Source organism: Cyphomyrmex costatus, unplaced genomic scaffold (genome assembly GCF_001594065.2).
Source record: "Cyphomyrmex costatus isolate MS0001 unplaced genomic scaffold, Ccosl1.0 scaffold374, whole genome shotgun sequence".
NCBI lineage: Eukaryota > Metazoa > Arthropoda > Insecta > Hymenoptera > Formicidae > Cyphomyrmex > Cyphomyrmex costatus.
The window spans coordinates 596,132-619,200 of record NW_017277928.1 but is presented as its reverse complement, the minus strand read 5'-3'; the positions used below and the strand labels follow the sequence as shown (position 1 = coordinate 619,200).

Genomic DNA, 23,069 nt, shown 5'->3' with positions numbered 1-23,069 from the left:
CTACCGCGAGCCTTCATTTAAAAAAAAATAATACGACTTCTTAGATAACAAAAATAGTGATTTAAACATAAATGTAGATAATACATTCGCTATTAATAATACACTATTAAAATCTGTTAAATACCCTTTTAACAGATAATTATAGAGTAATTATTATACAACAAAGTATTATATTAAATAATCCGAATAAGGGCGAAATATGTCTCTTAGGGGTCTATAATAAGCTCAAAAATGAGCTCGATTCTATTCCTATTACGCTTATATTAGGTTGATTGATCACAAAGCCGGAGCGTTTGTTCGTATTCTATCGTTCCTTTGTTTCTTCCTGATTGATCGGCCGATCGATCGAACAGGAATGCTTGAGAATAAGTGTTGGAGGTGTGATCGCGATTTCGTTGAATATGAGAATATTAGCACGCGATAATCCGATTCCACGGATGCTTCTACTTCTATAGATTATAACTGTAAATCTTCAGATTGATGAACGATTTTTTTCATGAATAAAGAATTCTATCTTTCATCAACCTTACAAATTTCAAGAGAAATTTTGTAATATATTTTGCTTGTGAATATTCACACTCCTGTTCATATCCACAAGTTCCTGATTGCGTCTCCAAGAATCTTTTGACTTTCTATCATTCAAAATCAAAAGTATTAATTAGGCCTGCAATCCGCTTTTGTCATCCCGTTCAATTCGTCCAACACATAATCCTCAAGTTTTCGACGACACCAAATGCGTCTTTGTTTATAATCTCCTTTAAGCGATTTCGCGCAGATTCCCTTTAACAACCTAGGAGAAGCGGCTAAGTCTTGTAGAGATGACACTGTATGTACGAGGTCGGTACAAAACCCTCTATTGGTTGCGAAATGCGTCTCACTCTAGTCCAACCATCTCCCTGATCTAGCTCAATCATATACAGCTCTTCGCCATCGTACATCGGTATAGAACCTTCGCTAGTCGCTGCAATAAAACAGTAACAAAATTAAACATTATAATAACAAGAATATAAAATAAATATTCATAGTTCTTTCTCTCTGTTAGATTTTAAACTTACATTCGTGCCTTCTCATCTCTAAAATTGAGAATATAGAAAAATAGATCACGTTGTCTGGCTATCAATTTGAAGTGACTTACCATCGAAAGGATAAATCGCTCGGCATGTTCCCAGTGGCGGCTGAGCGTCAACTTCGTCATGATAATATTCCTCGCAGCCGCTGCCGGGTAACGACGTTCTCGACTCACCAAGGCCAGATTCCGGGCTGTTCGTGGAACTGTGCATCAGTATAAAGCGAAAACCGTGGCTATTTGTCTAGTGTAAAGTGTCTAATCTACTCAATATCGTAAACCAAACGCTTTTGCAAAAAGAGATATAATGACTAAATCGTAATCTAATCTGAATCTCTAAGCGATTATGAACATAGCAAATTCCATTCGCGTCACATTAATTTGTTAAACTAAGTAAAATGGCAATGACTCATGTAGTAGCACTTTAAATTATCTCTGTTACTTATGTTCATTAGTTCCGATAAGATAAGAATGGTTGCATAAAAGTCGAAGGCATTGCAATGTTTCTAAGTATGAATTTATGCATGTGGAAAGTTATGAAACAAAGAGAATCTATACAAATAATTACAATATAATAATAGAATATAAAAATAGAATATTAATGATAACAAATAATGGTAAAGTACTCAACAACGATAAAACGTGGTTTTTATAACAAGTTTATGAACCGCAAAATGTACGGATTTTAAAAGTTCCGAAATTTTCGGAGTGTTATGTGATCTGTGCGTTACCCCAACATATATTACCAAGATAACTTACTCATGAGTTGGCTGTGGTGTGCTCGGAGCGCTCTTTTTGTGAACTGGTTGATTCGCATTCGCATTGCACACGCTCGAATCTGAAGCGGATCTCGAAAGGCTCTCCTCACCGCCCGAATGACTACCTCTTCGTGAACTTAATGGCCTCGTTGCCGAACCGTTAGTAGTGGGTTTTCGCTGAGCTTGACTTGGGCTGAAATCATATCAAGTTACTTCTCCACTTCTTTGATAAATTATATAATTAAATACATTATGCAAAATATACTAGCCTATTCAATTAACTATGTAGACAATTATATAGAAAATTATATTTTAACTTATTATTTTAAGCACGATAAATTTGCATAAATTATAAAAGCATGTATTATATTAAGTGTGTTACTCTAAATAAATATCGATTATATTTCGCGTTTTACTTTTCACAGTTACTGTGAACATTGTTCGCTTTTAGAGCTATAGTTTGTATGACTAACGAATATCAATACACTTCCTTGCACAATTCTAATAAAGCTGCATTTACCTAGACAAACTGGTACCAGCACGCATTGCTTCTTCGAGGTAGCCTTGAAACTTTGTCAATTCAACTCCGAGTTTGTCCAGTTTGTTACTGGATTGGTTTAGTTGACCCTCTATACTCATCGGATCTCCGAGAGCGGGATTCTGTTCGTACACGCCTTTCATCTTCATTAGACCATCTCTCGCTGCGGTCTCCTGTTGTATTTTCGCCTGGATCTCGTCCAATCGCTGTTGCAGTCGCTTCTTTCGCTGATTCGGTGGCAGATCGCTGCAGTCCTCCTTGGCACCATCACCGTAGCCAGGCACATTGTTCTGGAATTTGTTTTACAATAAATATCGATCTTTGAGAAATTATCTGTGTATATTCCCGAGACCCAAAAACTTTATTTATAATAGAACTTAACAATTATCAAATTAAATAATTAATACATATAATAATAAATCACGAAAACAAAAATTATTTTAAAAAATTTTATCATTAAAACATGATTTTCTCTCTCCCTCTCTCTCTCTCTCTTTCTCCCTCTCTATCTCAAACTCCTTCACCTTTTCTCTCAGTAATATTACAGTCTAGGTCTCAGGAAAGAAATGAGAAAGCTTGGGAACACATTTTGTGGTAGGAAGAATTCGTTCTGTTAATGATCTACGAATTGTTAGTGAAAACTAGCGCGTACGCATAAATTGATATTGATGGACAACTTCAATATTCAATATCGCTATTGTTCTAAGCGGTAATGAATAATATAAATAAAATATATTTTTTGCAGTATATGAATAAAAAAAAATTCGAACAAATTGTTTAAAAAATGGGAATAATATTTAACCCGTTTGGTGCTAGAAGGTTGAAAATAATCGAATTAATTATCACAAGACAATTCTGCTTTCGAAGAAGCGATTGCTTGTCTCATCTATTTACTACTGCATGTAAAGAAGACTAGCAAGTTACGGACACTTGTAAGCATTCAACTTGTAAGCACCAAAAGAGTCAATCGCGGAAAATTACTTGGTGATTATATAAAGGACAGACCTTTAAAGCTATGCACACCTCGATCAACTTCTGTCGTTAGCATGAAACAAATTCGAAAAGCGTATCATTCAGCGAATGAACAGGATAGACTTCCAGCAATAGCATAAGCGAGAACTCAGGTTATTTCAGAAGTTATTAATCTCAAATAATATAAGATATTTATCTGTGTGTCGTAATACAACAAAAAATTGATTTACACTTTTTATATAATAATTTCATATTAATTAAGTTTAAGCTTTTACAAGATTATTTAATAATACAAAGATATTTTATAATACATTAATTTCAATTAAGTCTCATATAAAATGTAATTTTTTAACTTCACAAATTCTATTCTATAAGTCTCTTACAAGAGTTTAAAATTTTTAAAAACAGAAATTATCTCAATTCTCAAAATAGTAAGTTATTAAATTCTAGTTTAATTCAATTTCTTGTTATATTTTACAATAAAATTTAATTTAGTTACACAATATAAAATTTTAATTAAATTTTATACTTTTATTCAGTAAATATAATTGATCAATCTTATACTGATTAAGATTAATACATCCGTTGGGTTCACGCTCTTTTAATAAGATATTTTAATATCACATGTATTTTATCTTAATAAAGCAGATAAATAGTTATTATATACATAAATGCGAGCGGAAAAGCGGTCTACGAAGTACTTACTAAGTATGATAATATCCCAATTCATAGCCGTGATGATTGGAAACAAGAGACCACAGAGGCAGATTGAACCATCCACCAAATTAATAGAAAGTACAGAAGAAAAATAAGTTATGTTTTTCGTTATGCGAGATCAAACGAAAGAGTGATTGCAAATTATAGTCCGAACATATAAAAATAAGACACTATTGAATTCAATGTATGCAATTTTTATCGAAATATATCAAACATAGTAATCATTATTCTTTTTACATTTTAAGAGTGGAGTGTATAAAAACATTCGAAAAATTAATCCCGAAAATTTACCTAATATAGACACTTAAAAAAAAATTAAATACTTATAATACATATATTATACTGTTATAATATGAAGAAGATATTTTAAAAGTGCTACTTTTTATGTAAGTTAATAAAATCTTATATATTTTAGCAGGAAATAAACATAAAACATTTTTTTCACTTTAATTAATCCTAATTATGATTAACATTTTAAGTTTTGAAATTGAATTTACCAGTATAAGTTCTTATTATCATATATGAATAGAGTTTGCTGTATCGCAAAGCGCTCATAAATTATATAGAGACGAAATTACTCTTCAAATAATAATAATTTGAAGATACAAAACCGCTTCGAATAATAATACACAACAATGTACAAAACATAATTGAGAAGTCGCTTGTAAATAACGTTACTGCAGTCGGTCTGAAGAATGCGGAATCTACTATTGTACATGCGCAATAGAAATTTGTGTGCATATAATAAGAGCAGGCCTGTCGGCGAATAAGGAAATACAAAGTATACATACATAAATGATAAGTTAAAAGAATAAAATAATACTTCACAAAGAATTGACATGCATGCTGTAAAAAATAATCTGCAATATCCTTTGCAATTATCCTTCCCTTCTCACGACCTTGCAGATGGTAATAAATAAATAATGCAATAAATTACGTTAGCTCTTCTTTGAGTTATTCGTGTCCTCGACTTATAACTTTGCAAATTAAAAATAATCAGAAATAATTTTTTCCACGGACTAAAAAATTTTGCAAATATAATATAATTGTGGTATATGCAAAAAGAACATTGTAAAAATGTTATGAAATCGCTCAGACTCAACGACTTCACAAAAAATAATGCATATAAAGTGTTTGAAAAGATACGGTTTTAATAATAAAAAATCATAAAATTAAAATGAAGGATAATAAAATAAATAATCGTTTAAAGCTTATCTTTATTAAATTAAAAAGGCCAAACAGAGAATTAAAGAAAACTCCGCGAGAAAAATGCTAAATTCTCAATTATTTTTCAGGTATCATTGAAGTTCAAGGACGTTCACATCCACTTATCTTTTCAATACATTCTATGCATTGAGAACATGCATCAATGGTCTCAAAAGACGCAATAATCTTTCAGAGCAATGGACGAGTATCTACCTTATTACTGCCAAAGATCCCGAAGAGGCCGACCCTCTTCTTGATCTTGCCACCAGAGACGGTACCCTTGACCGTGAGGTGATTATGGATTGGCTGCATAACAGGCTGAGCCAATTGACTATTGCTTTCATAGTTCTTAGCAACCGATAAATCTTCAAAGGGAAAATCTCCGGGTGGCTGGAAACCGCTCTTGTAGCGTTCGATTACCAACATCGTGTCCTCTTTCTCGTTAATCTCGTTCGCCGCCTTCTCAATGCCATCTAAGCACTGGGCAATTATCGGCGCCACTGCCCGTTCAATCTCTACAGATTTCATCATATAATTCCGCATGTTTTTTATCCTCTTCTCGTCTAGTTCCTGGTGGCAAAAGCGTGACGTATAAGAGAAAATTATCCATGAGAAAGGGATTAATAAGTAAAGCATTAATAAGATAATTGGAATATTGAATTGAGAGACAACATTATAATAATTTCCAATTAGCAAGTTAATAATATACTAATTTATTAAATTGATATTGTAGATTTATAATTAAGGACACAGACAAATTAACGTTATTTTGAGTAAAATTAATTCAAATTTAATTAACATTCAACTTTGTATTTAATTAGTACATAATTTAATTCACGATTGTTCAAACATGCCAAATATAATTATTTTAAATGTTTTTATTACATTAAATATATATACTCATGCACTGTTCTTTGAACCCTTGTACAATGGCAAAAGGTAGAATATTTTTCCGAATAATATTACATAAGAATTACGAACAATAACAAAACGTGGGCACACAATCACGCACAGTTATGATAAAGTAGTACCTGAAGATGTTGAAACACTTCCGGCATTGCTGTGTGGTAGTGCAATGTCTGCATGTCATTTGTTTTTTGTAGCTGATTCGCGTACTCCGTTTTGGCTTCCTCGCTCTGCTGGGTCTTCATAGTCATATTCATCCTCTGTTTTTCGACCTGCTCGTTGCAGAAAGAAAAATTGGTTATCATCAAGCGTCAATATATATATAATTTTCATCATTGTTCATAATTTAAAAGTATAATTTCTTCACACGTTCTATCTATTCGTGGAAAAGTAACTTGAGATTCTGTCTATATTACTGTCGAAATCATACTACTGACTCTTCTTCCCACTTATTGTATACATGTTAAGCCACTTTCAGAAAGATCAACGCGCGAAAGCTGGCGGGGGGGATTTATCATCAAACGATAGAGAATTTTTTATTATGCACCTCTGCTCTCGAAAGGTTAAGATCCGCGTCCGCTCGCTGGTAGTTCTCCACAGCGCGCTCCGCCTCGCGAAAAGCCTTCTCGTAGGCCTTCCTGGCACGCTCCAGATTGCCGATCTGACTGGTTAGAGTGGTCATTAGTCGCGCGCCCTCCTGTAGATGCTTCTTACGATCCTCCTTAAAGTCCTTAACCAGGATGTTAAGTTCTCGTAGAACGTTGGCCTGAAGGTTCTCCGCGATTACCTCCCGCTGACCGGCCTGATCGTTCACTTCGTTCAATTCCATTTTAAATGCCCGACAAGGACTATACCTGAAGAAACACAAGCCGCATTCTTTTCTTTGTTCTTTCGTTCTACATTTACTTCATCCTTTATCTACTTTCTCTTTTCGTAGATGTTCATTTTCGTTTGATTAAAATTCTCAATTCTTTCTATTTATACCACTTTCTTAATATTTTTTAAAAAGACCGCTTTCTCTCTTCTACTTTAACATTCTCTGAATTTTGCCTTTTTATTTAATACTTTGGTTGGCTATTTTTTAATAAATTTTAGTGTCTCTTGTCAAGAAATATTAATGATCTTAGTATTTTAAACAATTAGCGTTTCGTGTAAGCAAACCCTCTTGTCTCTTAATTATAAATATAAAATGCATGGACAACATCAACTAATTTAACTTATTATTTTTTTAAATAATATGATATTATATAAATTTAAATGCTAATTGTCGTATATAGGATAAGAATAATTTCTGATCTGTACAACGCCGACGCAGGCTGATTTCGTAGAACGAGAAGAGCCTAAATCTCAGCCCACGCCGATTAGCATGACACATTCTTTACAGTGCTCCATAACGAATCAACTGCGAGTGCTACAGGAGTTATTGAACTTATAAGCATCTCGCGTATGCTGCAGAGTATAATTTATGCATAAAATTTAAAATCAACATCTTATTAAAACATTATTTTTACTTTTTATATAATTTATTTTAACAATCTATAAAATTCTGATCCTTTCCTAAATTCTAAAGTCTCTGAGAAAAGAGATCTCTGACGTTGAAGCGCAAAAAATAGAAATCTAAAGATATAAAGTGTTAATATCACGTTTCTATTGAACAAAAATTGATCATAACTTTCTAATTTCGACAGGATTGAATTCTAGGTCGCAAGATAAGCAGGTTGCTCCTGTTTCTGTTTCATTAAAATTTGCAAAACATGTTTGCATTGACATTTAGTTGGCTTGCAACTGACAAATGAAAAAATTGTGTGCGAGAGTGAAAAACTAGTGTAAACTGTTGGACAATATTTATTTAGATACAATTTGCTTTATTTGATGCCTAATTCTGCTTTAACTGCTATTTTATTTTAACCCTGATCTAACCACGCTCTTATGCGCGCTTAATTACTCGCGCAGTACACATTCTGTGCGTCGAGTCAGAAAATTAATTATGGCTCTATAGAACTCGGTACCTATGAAATTAAAGATCAGTAGAGGTTCTCGAAGGAAATAATAACGCCATATATTTTTTTGTGCCTTAATAAATCCTGATTATATTCAAGAATGCGATAAATTCCAATGTGTTGTGTGCATATAATTGCAGAGTGTACTTTTATATCGTAAAAGACATTGAAAAATAAATATCCATGCTAATTTATATAACTTTTGCTATAAAAATAATCGCTTCAGAAAATTACTATTTCATTCGTCAAATGGTACAATTATCTATTTCCCTCGATTAACTAGCGTAGTATAATGCATCTCGACCACAGACATTTTAAACATATGTTTGTTACTCTTTCCGATAGATTCAATAATCTATCTGAGATCGCCAGTAACTCAAGACGAGAGAGTGTATGAACACATAGCTTTTTTTTATACTTACTGATAATCCTCCTCCTCTTTCTTCTTCGGTTGATAACTCTTCACGAGACGCCTGTAACAGAGAAGAGAAAAACAAGATTATTGATGCACGCTTCTCACGAAGGTGAAATGACATCGCCGGTAAAAGTTAGGCGAATAGCAGGAACTATCAGATTACTCGGAAGTAAACTCCTCGGAGAAATGATCTCTGTATTACCTCCAAGTTTATCGTTTGCGATTTTTCATTCAAATAATTGAGAATAATTTTTAATATAATTTTAGGTAATAATTTTTAATAACTAACGAATTATTTTAATGTATAGAATAATTTAATAAATGCAGAAAGATATGATACCACAATTAAATTAATATATTTCTAAAGTCACGTATGCGAATATTCTAAGAAGCGTATCGCAACTTCATTCATAGTTTCAATAGTAATTTCCTTAATTCGTGATATTCACGCGCTACGATTAGGTTTAAAAAACTTTCGCAATGCGATACATTTTTCATAATTTGATTCCATATAGTGCACATTATTCTATGACTGTATTAAGTAACTACATATTAGAAATTCTATGTTTTTCTTAATCTTATATGTATAACCTAGATAATAATTCTACAAATCACACTAGTTTTTAAGAATGCGTCACACATATGTGCGTTAGTAAACAGTTGCTATAATGCAATTATAATAATATTTCAATAGCGATACAACAATATATGCACGAAGAATTGCCACATCTCGCAATTTCCACACGCTCGCTTCCTGTTATGGAAAAAGCCGTTGGGAATTTACTGCAATGTACGCGATCATTCCATCGAGGTGCATCAAGAGGTCAAATCGCGGATTGTGCCGCCGCGGAGTAATCGAAGAAATATCAGATCGAGAGTACGCGGAATTATATTTTTGGTCGTGGCGTAGATTAAAACGGATCTGGGCGTGCCGTTTTAATTTTTATGGCGCGCCACGACCGTCTATAAATATACTATCACGTTGAATCTCACACGCTCTTGATATAGCAAAGCAACACGGAGAGAAAAAAGAAAATGAACGAAAAAGTAGATGAAAATTAAGGAAAATAGTTCGTATATTGGGATAATTTTCCTGCAATGAAATATTTTAAGATTTTCCGAGTATCATCCGGATACACGCTCGATCTTTTTCGAGCATTTGCCGAATTACCGAATGCCGTTATATTACGTTGGATATCTGGGTGAGAGCCTCCAGTTACTCGGCGATCGTGTAATTTTTTAAGTATTATATGGAGTCGTGGCAATTTTCCCAGAATCGTCCCAGAATATGCGTGCACTGACCGCCGCGCTTTTACACGAAAGTGAATCGAGGGTCGAGCTAGACGCTGGAAATTGCAGCGCATTAAGACGAAGGACGCGTGAGTGCGATGATTCCTATGCAACGGCAAGAGCGAACGTGCGCAGCGAAGCGCGTGAAATCACTGCTCGTATAGTAACACGCCCCTGCCTCTAATTAATTCCTTCATTTCGTCAAAATCGATTTAGACGGTCAGAATAGTCCGTACATTTTCTCATTAATTTTCTCGTCAGACATGTAAATTTAATTGCAAACTCGTACAATTTACGATTTGTATAACAATTCAGTTGTATCACAGTATAATTATTCATTAAGATAATTGTAGTTACACAATTATCATGATTAATTTCCTTATGAAAGTTCACGCCTCAAGTTACGTATGACACAACAGTTTCGAGTATTTTTATTTACGATAGAGAGTAAGATTGCGAGTTCAATATAAGATGCATCTAAAAACGAAGAACGATAAAAATATTTTGCGTCCTAATATATGTCTAGAAAATTTCGGCCTGTTGATTCTATTATCGTTGATGATTATGTCAAAAGACAGACCGTGCAATTAATTACTATTAATGTTACACGCGGTTCATGACATTTCGGAATATGCGACGAAGTAATTAGGCGTAATGCAAAACGGAGTAATTAAGCCGGAGTGGATGGATTTTGAGACACCCGATAGAACAAAAGTACGCCACAGTGGATGGCATTCACGGAACGGACAAGGGATTCCTTTAACACAATATTAGTCGCTACAGATCTCGCCTCGTCCCTGAACCCGCGGGGTGCGTGAGACACGCTCGTTATACAAAATGTCCCATTGAAATTATTTTGCTTCAGATGCCTCACCCTTTGTCGAAGCACTTGAAAAAAAAAAACGTAACATCGTGTACGAGCACATTCACTCGCACGGCAGGATACACAAGATAGGCAAGGTGTACAAAAGCATCCCGAGAGGGTCCCTACGCACCTGCTACTGTACTTCAGTTTTTCTCTGTCTCGCTCTAACTTATTTTCGAAACTAGAGGAAATATTTCATTTTTCTTATTTTTCTTTTTAATTTATTTACACATGCATCTCTTTTTTTGCTATCATTTTTAATACAAGTTTTAATACAAAAAAAGACAAACAAAAAATTAAAGAAATAAAAGTATCTATAAAATAAAAAAGGACCAAAAGTGTAACGCAGATGAAGATAAATTAATCATGCGATAAAATTGAAATGCAGATCATTTGAAGAAAATTTCGAGAAAGATAATAATTCTAATTATGAAAGATTATGTGACAATTGTTAAAATAACTATAATAGAGATTAATCGAAGTATTCAATAGTAAAATATAGATGCTACGAAAGTGTGAGTCTCCTAATTTTTCGTACATCTTTATTTACCTACATTCTTACGAAGTTATGTCTCTCACCTGAGTTTCGCTGCATATTCGAATTCGATCGCACAACGATCGCGTATGAAGTGGCCATACCTCTCGAGAAACTCTATCCCTTTTTGTGTGTGCAGGGATAGATTTTCGAACTGGTCCTGAAAGTACACAGAAAATTATTAAAAAAACAGTATTTCACTACTTGCAATACTTATTAAAATATACAGGACTTACTTAGAAAACTATATTAAATAGTACATATAAGCACGATAGGTAAGTCAATAAGTAACTTTAATTTTGCTCTCAAAAAATTTATAAGTGTATATTAAGGTTATTTATCGACTTAGCCATTCATTTAAGATATAAAAACATACAAAAAAGATCGCAGAGATTTAAACACCTTTCACAAAATGAGATTTAATAGATATATTCTGTATCACGCTTTTATGTATACAGAACGATTCAAAGGGATGTAGTCGTTTGAGTAAATATGCATATAAGAAAATCTAATAAGACTTATTCTTACAAAAAAAAACGTTTTCTTTTTTTCTTTTAAATTTCCTGGAACATATCTAAATTGTCGATTTCGCTGCCAAGAGAGTGAAGACTTTTCTCCGTCGAACGAACAATCCGACCGTATCTATCGCGGTCGACGACTGAGAAAAACCTCTTGGCACACATACGCCCCTCGTTTCCTCCTCCTCCTCCTCCACCTCCACCTCTTCCATCACCACGGGACAATGAGGAATTTCGCAAGTAACATGCGCGGAAAGATTTCTGAACGTCGTTTAGCGGCTCGGCACGAAAAGTGAAACTGGACGTATTAACATTCAGTTATCAGAAGTAAAGTACACAAACAAAACTTAGTGCGCGCGGTCGAAACTTTGATGACATATTACAATTAGCATCGTACAAATTAATCCTCTATATATTCAAGAAGTAACGACCCTTACACTTGCAAATCAAACTTGCGTTGCAATTTTCCCCACTCTTCATCTTTTCACATCTTATTAATGATTGGATTATAAAAATTTCATAAATGAAATAAGAAATCATACTAACACAATGACATGTTAACTTAAATAAATAGCTCTTTACGTAAAGTAATCCTACAACCTTCTTATCGTTTTCCTTGATCTCATTGTTACATTAAGTCTCCAATTATGGGACAGAATTGCATCATGACATTGTGGTTCAATAAGAATTTGTTTTCTCTTCATTATAAAAAAAAAACATGTTTTGCTTCCACATTCTATGAGAATTTAGAAAGTTGGATAATCGATGAGACATGATACTGGTCGAGATCTCTTCAGTCTCTCACTCACTACTTCAGGAGTATGCGAGCTTTTATCGTTCAAGGACGATCCTATCTGTCGACATTTATGCCACGGCGCTGGCTTAAGGACAAATCAGGTCGCCGTTGCAGTGACAAAGAGAGAGAAAGGGAGGGGGGGAGGAGGGAGAGAGAGAGAGAGAGAGAGAGAGATCCACGGTCCACACTAGCTGGCATTCGAAACGTGTCACTTTCATTTCCACCGAGTAGCCATTCAAGGGCCACGCGACTTCTTACGACCATACGTGGTGTCCGCGTCCTTCTTAGTCTTCTTTTGCAACGTCTCACCTTGCCACGCTACAGTGATACACAAACAGAAAAAAAAAAAAGATACAAGATCTCGACCGGAACATCGGAGTCACGTGTGCGCGATTTGCGGTCCGGTTAGCCGAACGACGTGGAATGAAAGAAGGAAGTCGCGCAAGATTTTTCTTCAGTCAACCATGGATAACTCTCAATATATAAATAAAATTAACTCTCTTTATAAGATAATAATCTTGAATCTATATTCTAACTGCGACCCACATAAACACATTAAACATCAACTTGAGTAATTAAAATCAATCGAAAGAAATTTTAAAGTCTCTTACTGTTTTATTTATTTTTTTTAAATTTAAAATTCATGTAGAAGTATCAGATTCCTTAGAGCGTCTTTAACTTTATACATTTCGTAGTCTTTAAATCGATGAAGATTAGTCAGATCATGTTAGGTACAGCATTATCAAATTTTTACACTCGTGTCAAAAGGAACGGTTTTACTGAAGTACCTAAAAATTTAATTAGATACAGATTTGAAGATACAACTAAATATTATTTTTGTTTAGATCGTCAAAATGATTACACGGATAGAATGGTTTTGCTGAAGTATCTAAAAAAATTTAAATATAGATTTGAAAATAATTTTATTGAACCAATTAAAATAATTATATAGGCGTTCAAGCTTATTTAGAATGTCAACATTGCTTATTATGTGTGTTTGATGTTCTTACATAATTATTTTAATGATACTACAAGAAAATTATTTTTAGATCTATATCTAACTAAATCTTTATAGATGCTTCAATAAAACTGTTCTTTCCGTGATAGAATCTAGATATTCCAAATCTGCCAATTCATAAAATCCAATCTCGCATAATTAACAGCTTACCTACTTCCCTTTGAATTACAATATCATCCTCATGAGTCCCTTGCAAAAAAAATGTAAAAATAATACTGTAATGTTACAAATCGGAAATAATATTCTACACTAAAAAAGAATTGTTAACTGAATATTTACATTTAGGTTAAATGTACATGAATTACGTCAACAAAATCGTGTAATTTAAAACATTATTTTTTGAATTAACAAATATTTACTTTACAGCTCGTGATCGCTGTATTTAGTTAAATCAAAAATTTTTTTAAATATATTTTTTTGAATTAGCAATTTTTTTTCTTAGTCTGAAAACTAAAGCAAGCACACCTCGAAGAATAAAAATGGAGCGTAAAAGAATTAGATGATTCCACGGGTTGCTATCGCGGACTAAGTGTTAAACTGTAAATTTAATTCGCGATTTTCACAGCGATTTTCTTCCATTCGTTCAAGGTTTACGACTTGCGCGCGGTGAACTCCGAGTCACACTCGAGTCGCAATCGCGCGCGGACGAAGTCACTCGTGCGTCTCTACGTCTCGGATCGGAACAACTTTCTCATTGTGATAACTGTATAACGCGGCTCGTGGCTCGGCAAGTAATTTGCAATGAAATAACGGAGAACTGGTAGCGCAGGTGATAGTCGCGTATATACCGCGGCTTTCGAACACACGTGGAACGACAGCGGCGACGGGCAATCACCGATCCGGTCGTTCTTTTCTATTCTCGAGATACGCGTCAAGTATCTCGATGCCTGATTATTAGATTCCGTTTTTCCTTCACGCCGGATATCGCGAATGTGGATAACGCCGTTGATTGCAAGGCACGATCGCGTATCGCATATTTGAGATAATGCAAACTTGGGTCTATATTTAACGAATTTGCGCACAGCCTGAGTCACACTAGAAACAGGAACGTTTTCCTATAACGTTTACAAATATGAAAAAACCGAAAAACGTAATTTTTCTCGATGATTCTAAACATTACTTAATAAAATACTGTAACATTTATATAAATTAAACAATAAAATAAATTTCATTTCTCAAAGACTTTTCTCCGTTTTATAGATTATTGAATTTAAGACTCAAGCTTTAACACCATATTACGACATGTGTTAGTGATTTATCTTAATGTTTATGCAATATACGAAGCATACGAACGACGACGTACGTAATCATATAGGTATGTATATATTTTATTTCAAAAAACATTAATAAACTTAATAATTAAAAAAAATTATTTCGAAAAATTCTTTTTTCTAATACACAAAATTCTTTTTTCTATTGTGATATGTTTACATAAAGAATTTAATATTTTAAAAATGTATTTTAAAAATAATTTATTAAAATTTAATTGTGATGTTATTTCAGTAGTTTAACTGCATTTTTAAGTTCGATAAAATTTTGGCGCGCAATTAAAAAATGACTACAAATATATAACATATACAATTCACATTAAATTATTGCTGCATCAAAGATCTAGTTTCGACCATTATGCACTTTTAATTAAAGAATTAAAAATTCCTATTTCTTATTATTGATATTCTTACATGTACGATCTAATAAGATTCTTATTGTTTAATGCATTAAATACATTATTAAATAATTCATATGTTCAAATGTAATTGAAATATTTATTAGCTAAATGCTTACATACAAATATACTTACAATCCAATTAACCCTATAACATAGGCTCATTCATCCCTTAAATATTTGCACGATTAAAAAGGTTATTTTGTACGCCTTCAGCATTGAAATTTGAGATCATCGGTATTATAACAATTTCAATCCTTGATATAAAAAGAATCCATGTTTGGATAGTATCAACCAAGTGTATATCAACAACGCTCATAATTCATTGGATGACGTCACCGTCGTTTCTGTACTGAATCGATCATGCGGTTTAATGGCGAAATTAAATTACTATATTCCATTATGCCGAATCGATTCCTCCCTCGCAGGGGTGAGTGCTAACCAATCCTGCGTTTCGTCTGTGTAGCAGGTCGATATACGAAAAACGCATCGACAAGCTATGACTCATCGCGGTGTAAGCTTTACCCAAAAGGTGCGCTGGCAAAAGAACCAATAATCGACTGGACAGTGACAGAATCGAGTTATCGTAATGATGATAAAAGCTACCAAACCTAATTCTTAAAAAAACTCTTGAACCAACGCTCATATCAATACTCGAATAGACAGATATATTTTTTTGTAACACACTAATATACATGAAAATTAAAATATAAAAAGATAAAAAAGATAAAATCTAAAAAAAGAAAAATAAATAATGAAAGAATTTCAAAAAACAATAACACATACATACACACACAGAATATATTATGTTATAAACACTTCAAAAATACGCAAAAATAAATATATTTATTTATATAAGAGAGAGAGAGAGAGAGAAATTCGAGATTTTAAGCCTAACAATCCCATACACACTTGAAAAACTCTGTCCTCTTTAAAGTGGAAGTATTCCACTTCATTTTTTCTATTTTTCTTTCCCTACTTTTTTCCCTAGACTCTTGCACAGCTCCCGTTTGCAATAGTAGGAATTATAGAGGGTATGATGTAAGAGAACATTTTGATGAAGACGATCAATAAGAAAAGCGTGCCCTCTGGAACGAATAAAAAGGTATATTACAAAATAGTTTAAAAACTAAGAGTCACGGGGTAAACCTACCATAGCATGGGTTCGAGCAAGTGTGTATTATGAGTCACGGAATAGCGTTGGGGGTAGCTCCCACACTCTCCACCCTATTGATCCCCACATTTCTGTATACTCACGCGACTCAAGAGAATCAAATGAGAAAATAAAACGAGCAAAATAGGCAAAAGCTAGAAAAAGTAGAAAAGAGAACAAATGTGACAAAAAAGAGCAGAAAGAGGAAGTGCAGAAGCAAAAAAAATGATGCAGTAAATTATTATAGGAAAAAAAATGTTTAACGCTTACTTGCGGATATTGAAATAAATGTTTCTCTTTAACAAAAAATTCCAGACTTTAATCTGTTAAATATTTATATTAAATTCTTACATTAAAAAAAAATAGATCTTGAAGTGTATTTAATCATTTTCTTACAGAAACACAATCAATAACTAAAACGTTGTTCTTTAAATTGAGTTTATAAGATTAAATTTTTATATGATTTTATTTTTTATTTATTTTGTTTGTCTGCCTGATGTTTCAACTTTATATAACACAAGATAAAACAGATTTCAAATTATTGGCTTTTCAAAGTTTTATTAAAAAATCCAATGTGCTTTACACAAAGTTCTCTTTCAATAAAGTGTTATTAGATATTCAATGAGTTATTTAAAAAATTAGTAAATATTGTGACCCAATTTTTGTTGCAATTTCATAGTATAAAAAAGTTGAGGTCATAAAATCGATGTCAAAGAATATTATAAAACCTTTGAAGGCAAAATATAAAATATCTGAATTTTTGTTTAATAAAAAGATTTTCTACCTAAAAATTTACACTTTTTTTAAATAATATTTTTATTTCAACATGTTATTCAATATTTTATTTTTACTCCATACAAAAGATTATAGTTTCATAAAAGATTAAAAAAATATATACTATTCGTATATTCTGCTTATATGCAACTAGAGAGAACGAAGAATAATGGCAATAAAAAAAATGTCCGAAAACGTGACGCTGAAGAGGGTCAAATGTCATTATTGCGCTTCGCTACACATTCTAAGCTCACGGAATGGATTCACAGGCTTCATCTCGTAAACAGGCACAATGCGTCCAATGTTCGTGATAAAATGCGCAATGCAATAGGCACAATCATAGATCATACACCCGCGACGGTTGGCATGTGACGGGATTACTATTGAGAACATATGAAATTGAAATAGAGTAATCGAAGTTTTCTCCGATACGATCAGAAATAATAACTCCAACAGCACTGAATAGAGGAATCGATATTTTTCAAAATTTCTTTAACACAACGCTAATTTCGCTATTCCTAATCTTTACAAATTTCTCAGTGATTCACTGAGAAATCTGTAGTATAATAAATGATAGAGATCAGAATAAATGATAAGATCCTAAAAATGATAAGAGAATTCGTTTTATTTTAATAAATTAAGAAATAAACATACACAATGTGCATTTGATGATAACTTAATTTAAACTACTCATTCATTGCTTGCTTCGAAAATAAAATAAAGGGATACCACATCAAAAGGGTAAGGGAAACCATTATATGGCTATTAAAGCTATCTATACTACAAATCTATGTAGATTTCTTTTTTGCCACTATGAAAACTCCACTAGCCAGGGTCTTTGTCCCTTTGGCCCACAATGCCAGTTCTGTGATATTTCGTTTCTCACCAGAGGAGAGACAAGTTTACCCATCACTTTTAACACGTAAGCTTAAACGATACGAGTGTGTCCTGACCTGCGACAATATTCTTAGAAATCTGCGGGCATCCCAGATGCCCTATTTTCTATCAAACTTCATCTCTTCTTCAGCGGTAACCGTCTTCGCTTATAATACCTTAACTTAATATATTCAAATATATAAATTGTAGAATAAAGTTTCAATCTAAAATCTTAATCGCATCAACACGTTAATCGTGTTGTAAATAATCAATATTCTTCTGGTCTTTCATCTCATAAAATTAGAAGAATCTTAGCACACTTGGTTATGCGTTTACTCACTCACTTGTCTTTCTGAATTATTCCTACACTATTACTGTCACATTTTGCGACATCGCGCGTAATTGTACGGACACATAAGAGCTCTTATCTAGAAAATATTCAAAGGTCGAAGAGGCAGCCGGCATGCGCCATGTTTTTCGCACATTCATGAACACGAACAGATCCTTACTCTTGAGCTTTTAATAGACACCGTAAATCCTGCAACACATCTCCACTCACAAGTGTACCACAAGTTTGATGATCACAAACGTTGATCTCACCCTTGACGTTAATTAATTTGTTGTGGCTACTACTTGACTATACTGAGCGATATTATAAGTGAGTTTAGAACTTACACGAATCTTTAATTAATCGTATCGTGTGTCGCTACAATTATCAAATAATATAACATTGACACATTGATTGCACAATTTACATAATCCATATAACTTTGCAGCCAGCTATATTTTGAACGAATTGTATATTGAGAAAAAATTTAATAAATATTAATAAATATTTTAAACAGTCCTACACTGACAGAAAAGATTGGCTGCTACAGTAAGAGATGGTACAACATTTTTAATTGGCTGCAGCAACCAATTAAAAATGTTATGCTATATTGAGCCAATCTTTTTTGACAGTGTAGCGGAATATATACCGAATATAAACACGTACTTATTAGATATAAGAACTATTAGTTCAATTTATTATTTCTTTTATATTTATCTAAATATTTATTTATTGTAAATAAATATTCCGTTAGGACTATATATTCAAAGAAATATTTATTATTAAAATTTAATAAATTTTTTCTCGGTATATAAAATAAATACTTATAAATAGCGCAAAAAAAAAAAAGTAATTTTAAGTTGCAGCAAAATCACGTAATACATTATAAAAATTACTTAATTATTAACAATAAAAGAAACGATTTGTTCGTTTACTTTATTAAATTAATATCAATGTTAAAACGTATTAACAAGCCTCAATTACGTAGAAACGTCTTGAGATAGGATAAGATTCTTCGAAGAGATATTCTTAGATTTTTAAATTCTATCGATACGCGAGAAGAATGAATCTCAGCGGGACCTCATCAATGCATTTCATCTGCGTACACGAGATGTAATATCAGCATGCATAATGAATGGCATATAAAGCGTCGTATATTTATAGACATTGAACATGTGAATAACAATAACAACGTAAACGATTGTGATAAGTTGTATTGTCATCGTCGATTTCGCAACTGCTTCGCGTTATAGTTATCTAATCTGCGATTTATCTCGAGATTCTTATCTTTCTCTTTTAATTTGCTATAGTTTTTTCCTAGAACAAGTATAATTCTTGGATTTCACTAAACATCACATTGGAAAATATTTATAGAATGTCATTGTTATCTTTTTCCATGAAACATCACACATCTCTTTAAAATCATTTAGCAATAAGTCATTGATTGATATAAGCTATGATTATATTAATACATTAAATGATTAAATGATTAGATTAATAATTTATAAAATAATGTATAATTATTAAATTATTATTTTAATTCTATATTCACTCTCTCTCTCTCTCTCTCTCTCTCTCTCTCTCTCTCTCTTTCTCTCTTTCTGTCGTTCTCTCTCTATTTCATGGTACACAGAAAAATGTAAAGTTACTTGCTTATTGTGATTTACCGATTCGCTTATTGCTTATCTATATTACTGGCTACGTTTACACGGGATTCCTTAATTGGGTTTAATAACATCTGCAGTTATGAAATTAGCCAATTATAGCTATTCCTCTGGAGAACAGAATAAATAACTGTGATTGGCCAGTTTTTAATCACGGATGTTATAAAACCCGATTAAGAATGTTCGTATATAAACATAGTCTTACGTTTTTGTGTGCCTTTATTCCGAATAAAATAGTTGAAGAAACTGCGCACTAAAGAAAGAATCTGATTGCATTAATTGAAATTTTGGTAAAATGGACAAATCATAATTTTCTATATATAATTGAATCTATTATAGATGAGATAACCAAAATTCTAATTGATGTAAACAAAATCTTCTAGTTCATTTATTTTCAACTAGAGATTTTTCTTACAATTAGTGTGATAGCTCATTTATTCATCGCTCATATTAAGAAGGCACACACAAAAAAAGCTTGAGCAACAACACACAAGCAGTAAGCAAATCATTATTGCTTTACGTTCTCTATATTGTGATTGACTATTTACATCTACCTTTCGTTTTTTTACACCGTAGTTTCTAAACGCAAAAGTCATGACATTTAAAAAAATGATAAGACATTTATACGTTGGCATTTCAATTATTTGCTGTATGTCCCGAGATATGGCCGTTCTAATTCGATAAAGACACCACGAATGCGAACAACCGCACCTCGTATCTCTCGGTTGCTGGAATAAAAATAAAAATGATAAGAAACAGCGAAGACTCGCGCAGTCGTTGACCACAACACGTCCGAATGATGGACGCCTCACCGATTCTACCTTAATTAATTCGTACCGCATGTTTATGCGTGCGAGGCGAGACGGAGATGCATACGTGCGCCTCGCTCGCGACGTATACGACGTGTGCACGTGCCGACGGTCTCATTACCGTACTTTCGTGAGAATTATGAAGAAACCTCGACAATTTTCGTTCTAGACTGCCTCATGTCCGCTAAGCTTTAATGACAGACTCGTTGACCACAATGATAATTTCTTGTGAGGTCGCAACTATAAAAGGCGAGTGACCTTTCGTGAAACTGAGCTCTTTGAAGAAACGAAATCTTATTTTAATAATTTCAGTAAAATCTTAAAATATTTTTTTATCGAAATTCTAATTTAAAACTTAAGTTACAAAGAAAATATTTGTTTTAATTTACAAAAAAAATTTTTTGGAATTACTTTAGTTCTTTCCATTTTTCACTGACGACAATCTCATCGGAAAATAACAGTAAGTGATTCTCAATTTTTAATTAAACTTCAAGAAGTCGCTATCACACCGTCGCCGGCGGCTTCACGATATTACTTTCAGCTTATCGCGACTTAATACGATCGCGTGCGTGACTCATTCATATTTTTCGTCAATGCATTTTTAATCTCCAGCCAGTATGAATCACAATGCGAACATTCGGCTCGTTCATTGCCGCTCGGAAAATGACGAGATGAATGAGACTGTCTGGGAAGGGGACAAGTCGAGAAGAACTAATCTAGACCTCGATATCAACGGAGGATGCAGTGATGATAAGAAACGCGCGTGGGTGACTCCCTCAGTGTCTGTCGCGCACAGCGCTTTGTTCTTGCCGGAAAATAATGATTCAATATTCATCTTTGAACTCAAATTAAACTTGTCAACTTTTATGTATGAGCTATAATCTTAGAATATTAACCCTACATCACTCACATGGTTTTTCTTTAAAATGTAATTACTCGCGTGAAGTGTTTCTGACATCTCAACATTATATACATTTCAATTTCATATCGTTCTCTTGGATGATTGACAATTAAACAAAGATTGATAATATTTTATGTCCTTTTAGATGAAGATATAAATGCAAAATTCTTTTTTAAATTGTGAAACAATGTGCGTTAAATATAATGTGTATAAATAGCATTCATACATTTTATAAGGTTGAGATATTCTGGACATCCCGACGCGAGTAATGAAAGGTTAAAGACTCACAAGAGCGTAAAATGTATAGAGAAATATCTTTATAAAGTAAAAAAAAATGTTCTTATGATATTGATATAAGTAGTTTATGTACCGAGCAGTGACAACATTGTTGCATGCATGATTACTCGGTAAATCGTGCACACAAGGCAAGAAATTAGCATACTTTACTCCTTACGTAAGATTGCCTAGATATATAAACAGCGAAAAATAAAAAGATCGAATGGCCGCCGCGAAAGGAATTCAAGTCTTTCAAAGTCTCATAGTTACAGTACGAAGGCTACGAAGAATTTATTTTTCATATTTTTATATTAATTTCATTCATATATTTTCGTAGCTTTCAGTTTTTCGAGGGTCGCATTTTTATAAATACAAACGAGCAAGATCCACTTTTGTTACATTTTGTGTTGTATTTTCAACATACACTAGTCCAAGTATTAAATTAACGTAATGTGTTATTTAAACATTTTGTGCTGAACTGATATTCAACATTTCTGAGCGTTGAAATAACCCAATTTATGAGTAAACGAATAATTAGTTAATAACATACAATTTTTAAAACCTTGTAAATTCTTTAAGGTAAATAAGAAAAATGTACTAATTTATATAAATATTAATTTTACCGTAAAAGTTTGCTTAACAAATTGCTTGCAAATTGTCACATATTAATAAAACAAACGTCATGCTTTTTGTTTCAATAAAATATATATTTGTTTCATTAATTAACTGTCATTGAATTAGAGAGAGGATTATTTTCAATTAGACTGCTACTGGCTAAAGCTGTTCATACATCATTTTTTAATTTTCTTCCGTGTAGTTTTGAGACAATCATCTTGTCAAGCAAGAGAAACAAAAATGTTGACTTATTAAATTATAAAATCTCAAATTCACGTTATCCATATCTCTTAATTTTTAGAGCACGTCGGTATTCATGCGTGTGCATGCGTGAGTGGAAAAATATTTTCAATCCGTGAGGTGTGTGTGTGTGTGTGTGTGTGTCTGCCGCGGCCTTAATCAACGTG

General features: G+C 32.9%; 1 protein-coding gene across 1 annotated transcript in view; it reads right to left on the bottom strand.

The window, feature by feature from the left end:
- Positions 1 to 689: 689 nt before the first annotated feature.
- Cip4 (formin-binding protein 1-like Cip4) overlaps positions 690 to 23,069 on the bottom strand; it is a 35,713-nt gene continuing 13,333 nt past the window's right edge. The window contains exons 2-11 of the mRNA XM_018543424.1: positions 11,313 to 11,428; positions 8,586 to 8,636; positions 6,711 to 7,017; positions 6,289 to 6,435; positions 5,471 to 5,827; positions 3,368 to 3,397; positions 2,345 to 2,652; positions 1,826 to 2,017; positions 1,136 to 1,272; positions 690 to 961 (exon numbers count right to left, since the gene is read on the bottom strand). Coding sequence (XP_018398926.1) covers positions 804 to 961; positions 1,136 to 1,272; positions 1,826 to 2,017; positions 2,345 to 2,652; positions 3,368 to 3,397; positions 5,471 to 5,827; positions 6,289 to 6,435; positions 6,711 to 7,017; positions 8,586 to 8,636; positions 11,313 to 11,428 — 1,803 coding nt within the window. The 3' untranslated portion in view covers positions 690 to 803. The remainder of the gene's footprint in view (positions 962 to 1,135; positions 1,273 to 1,825; positions 2,018 to 2,344; positions 2,653 to 3,367; positions 3,398 to 5,470; positions 5,828 to 6,288; positions 6,436 to 6,710; positions 7,018 to 8,585; positions 8,637 to 11,312; positions 11,429 to 23,069) is intronic.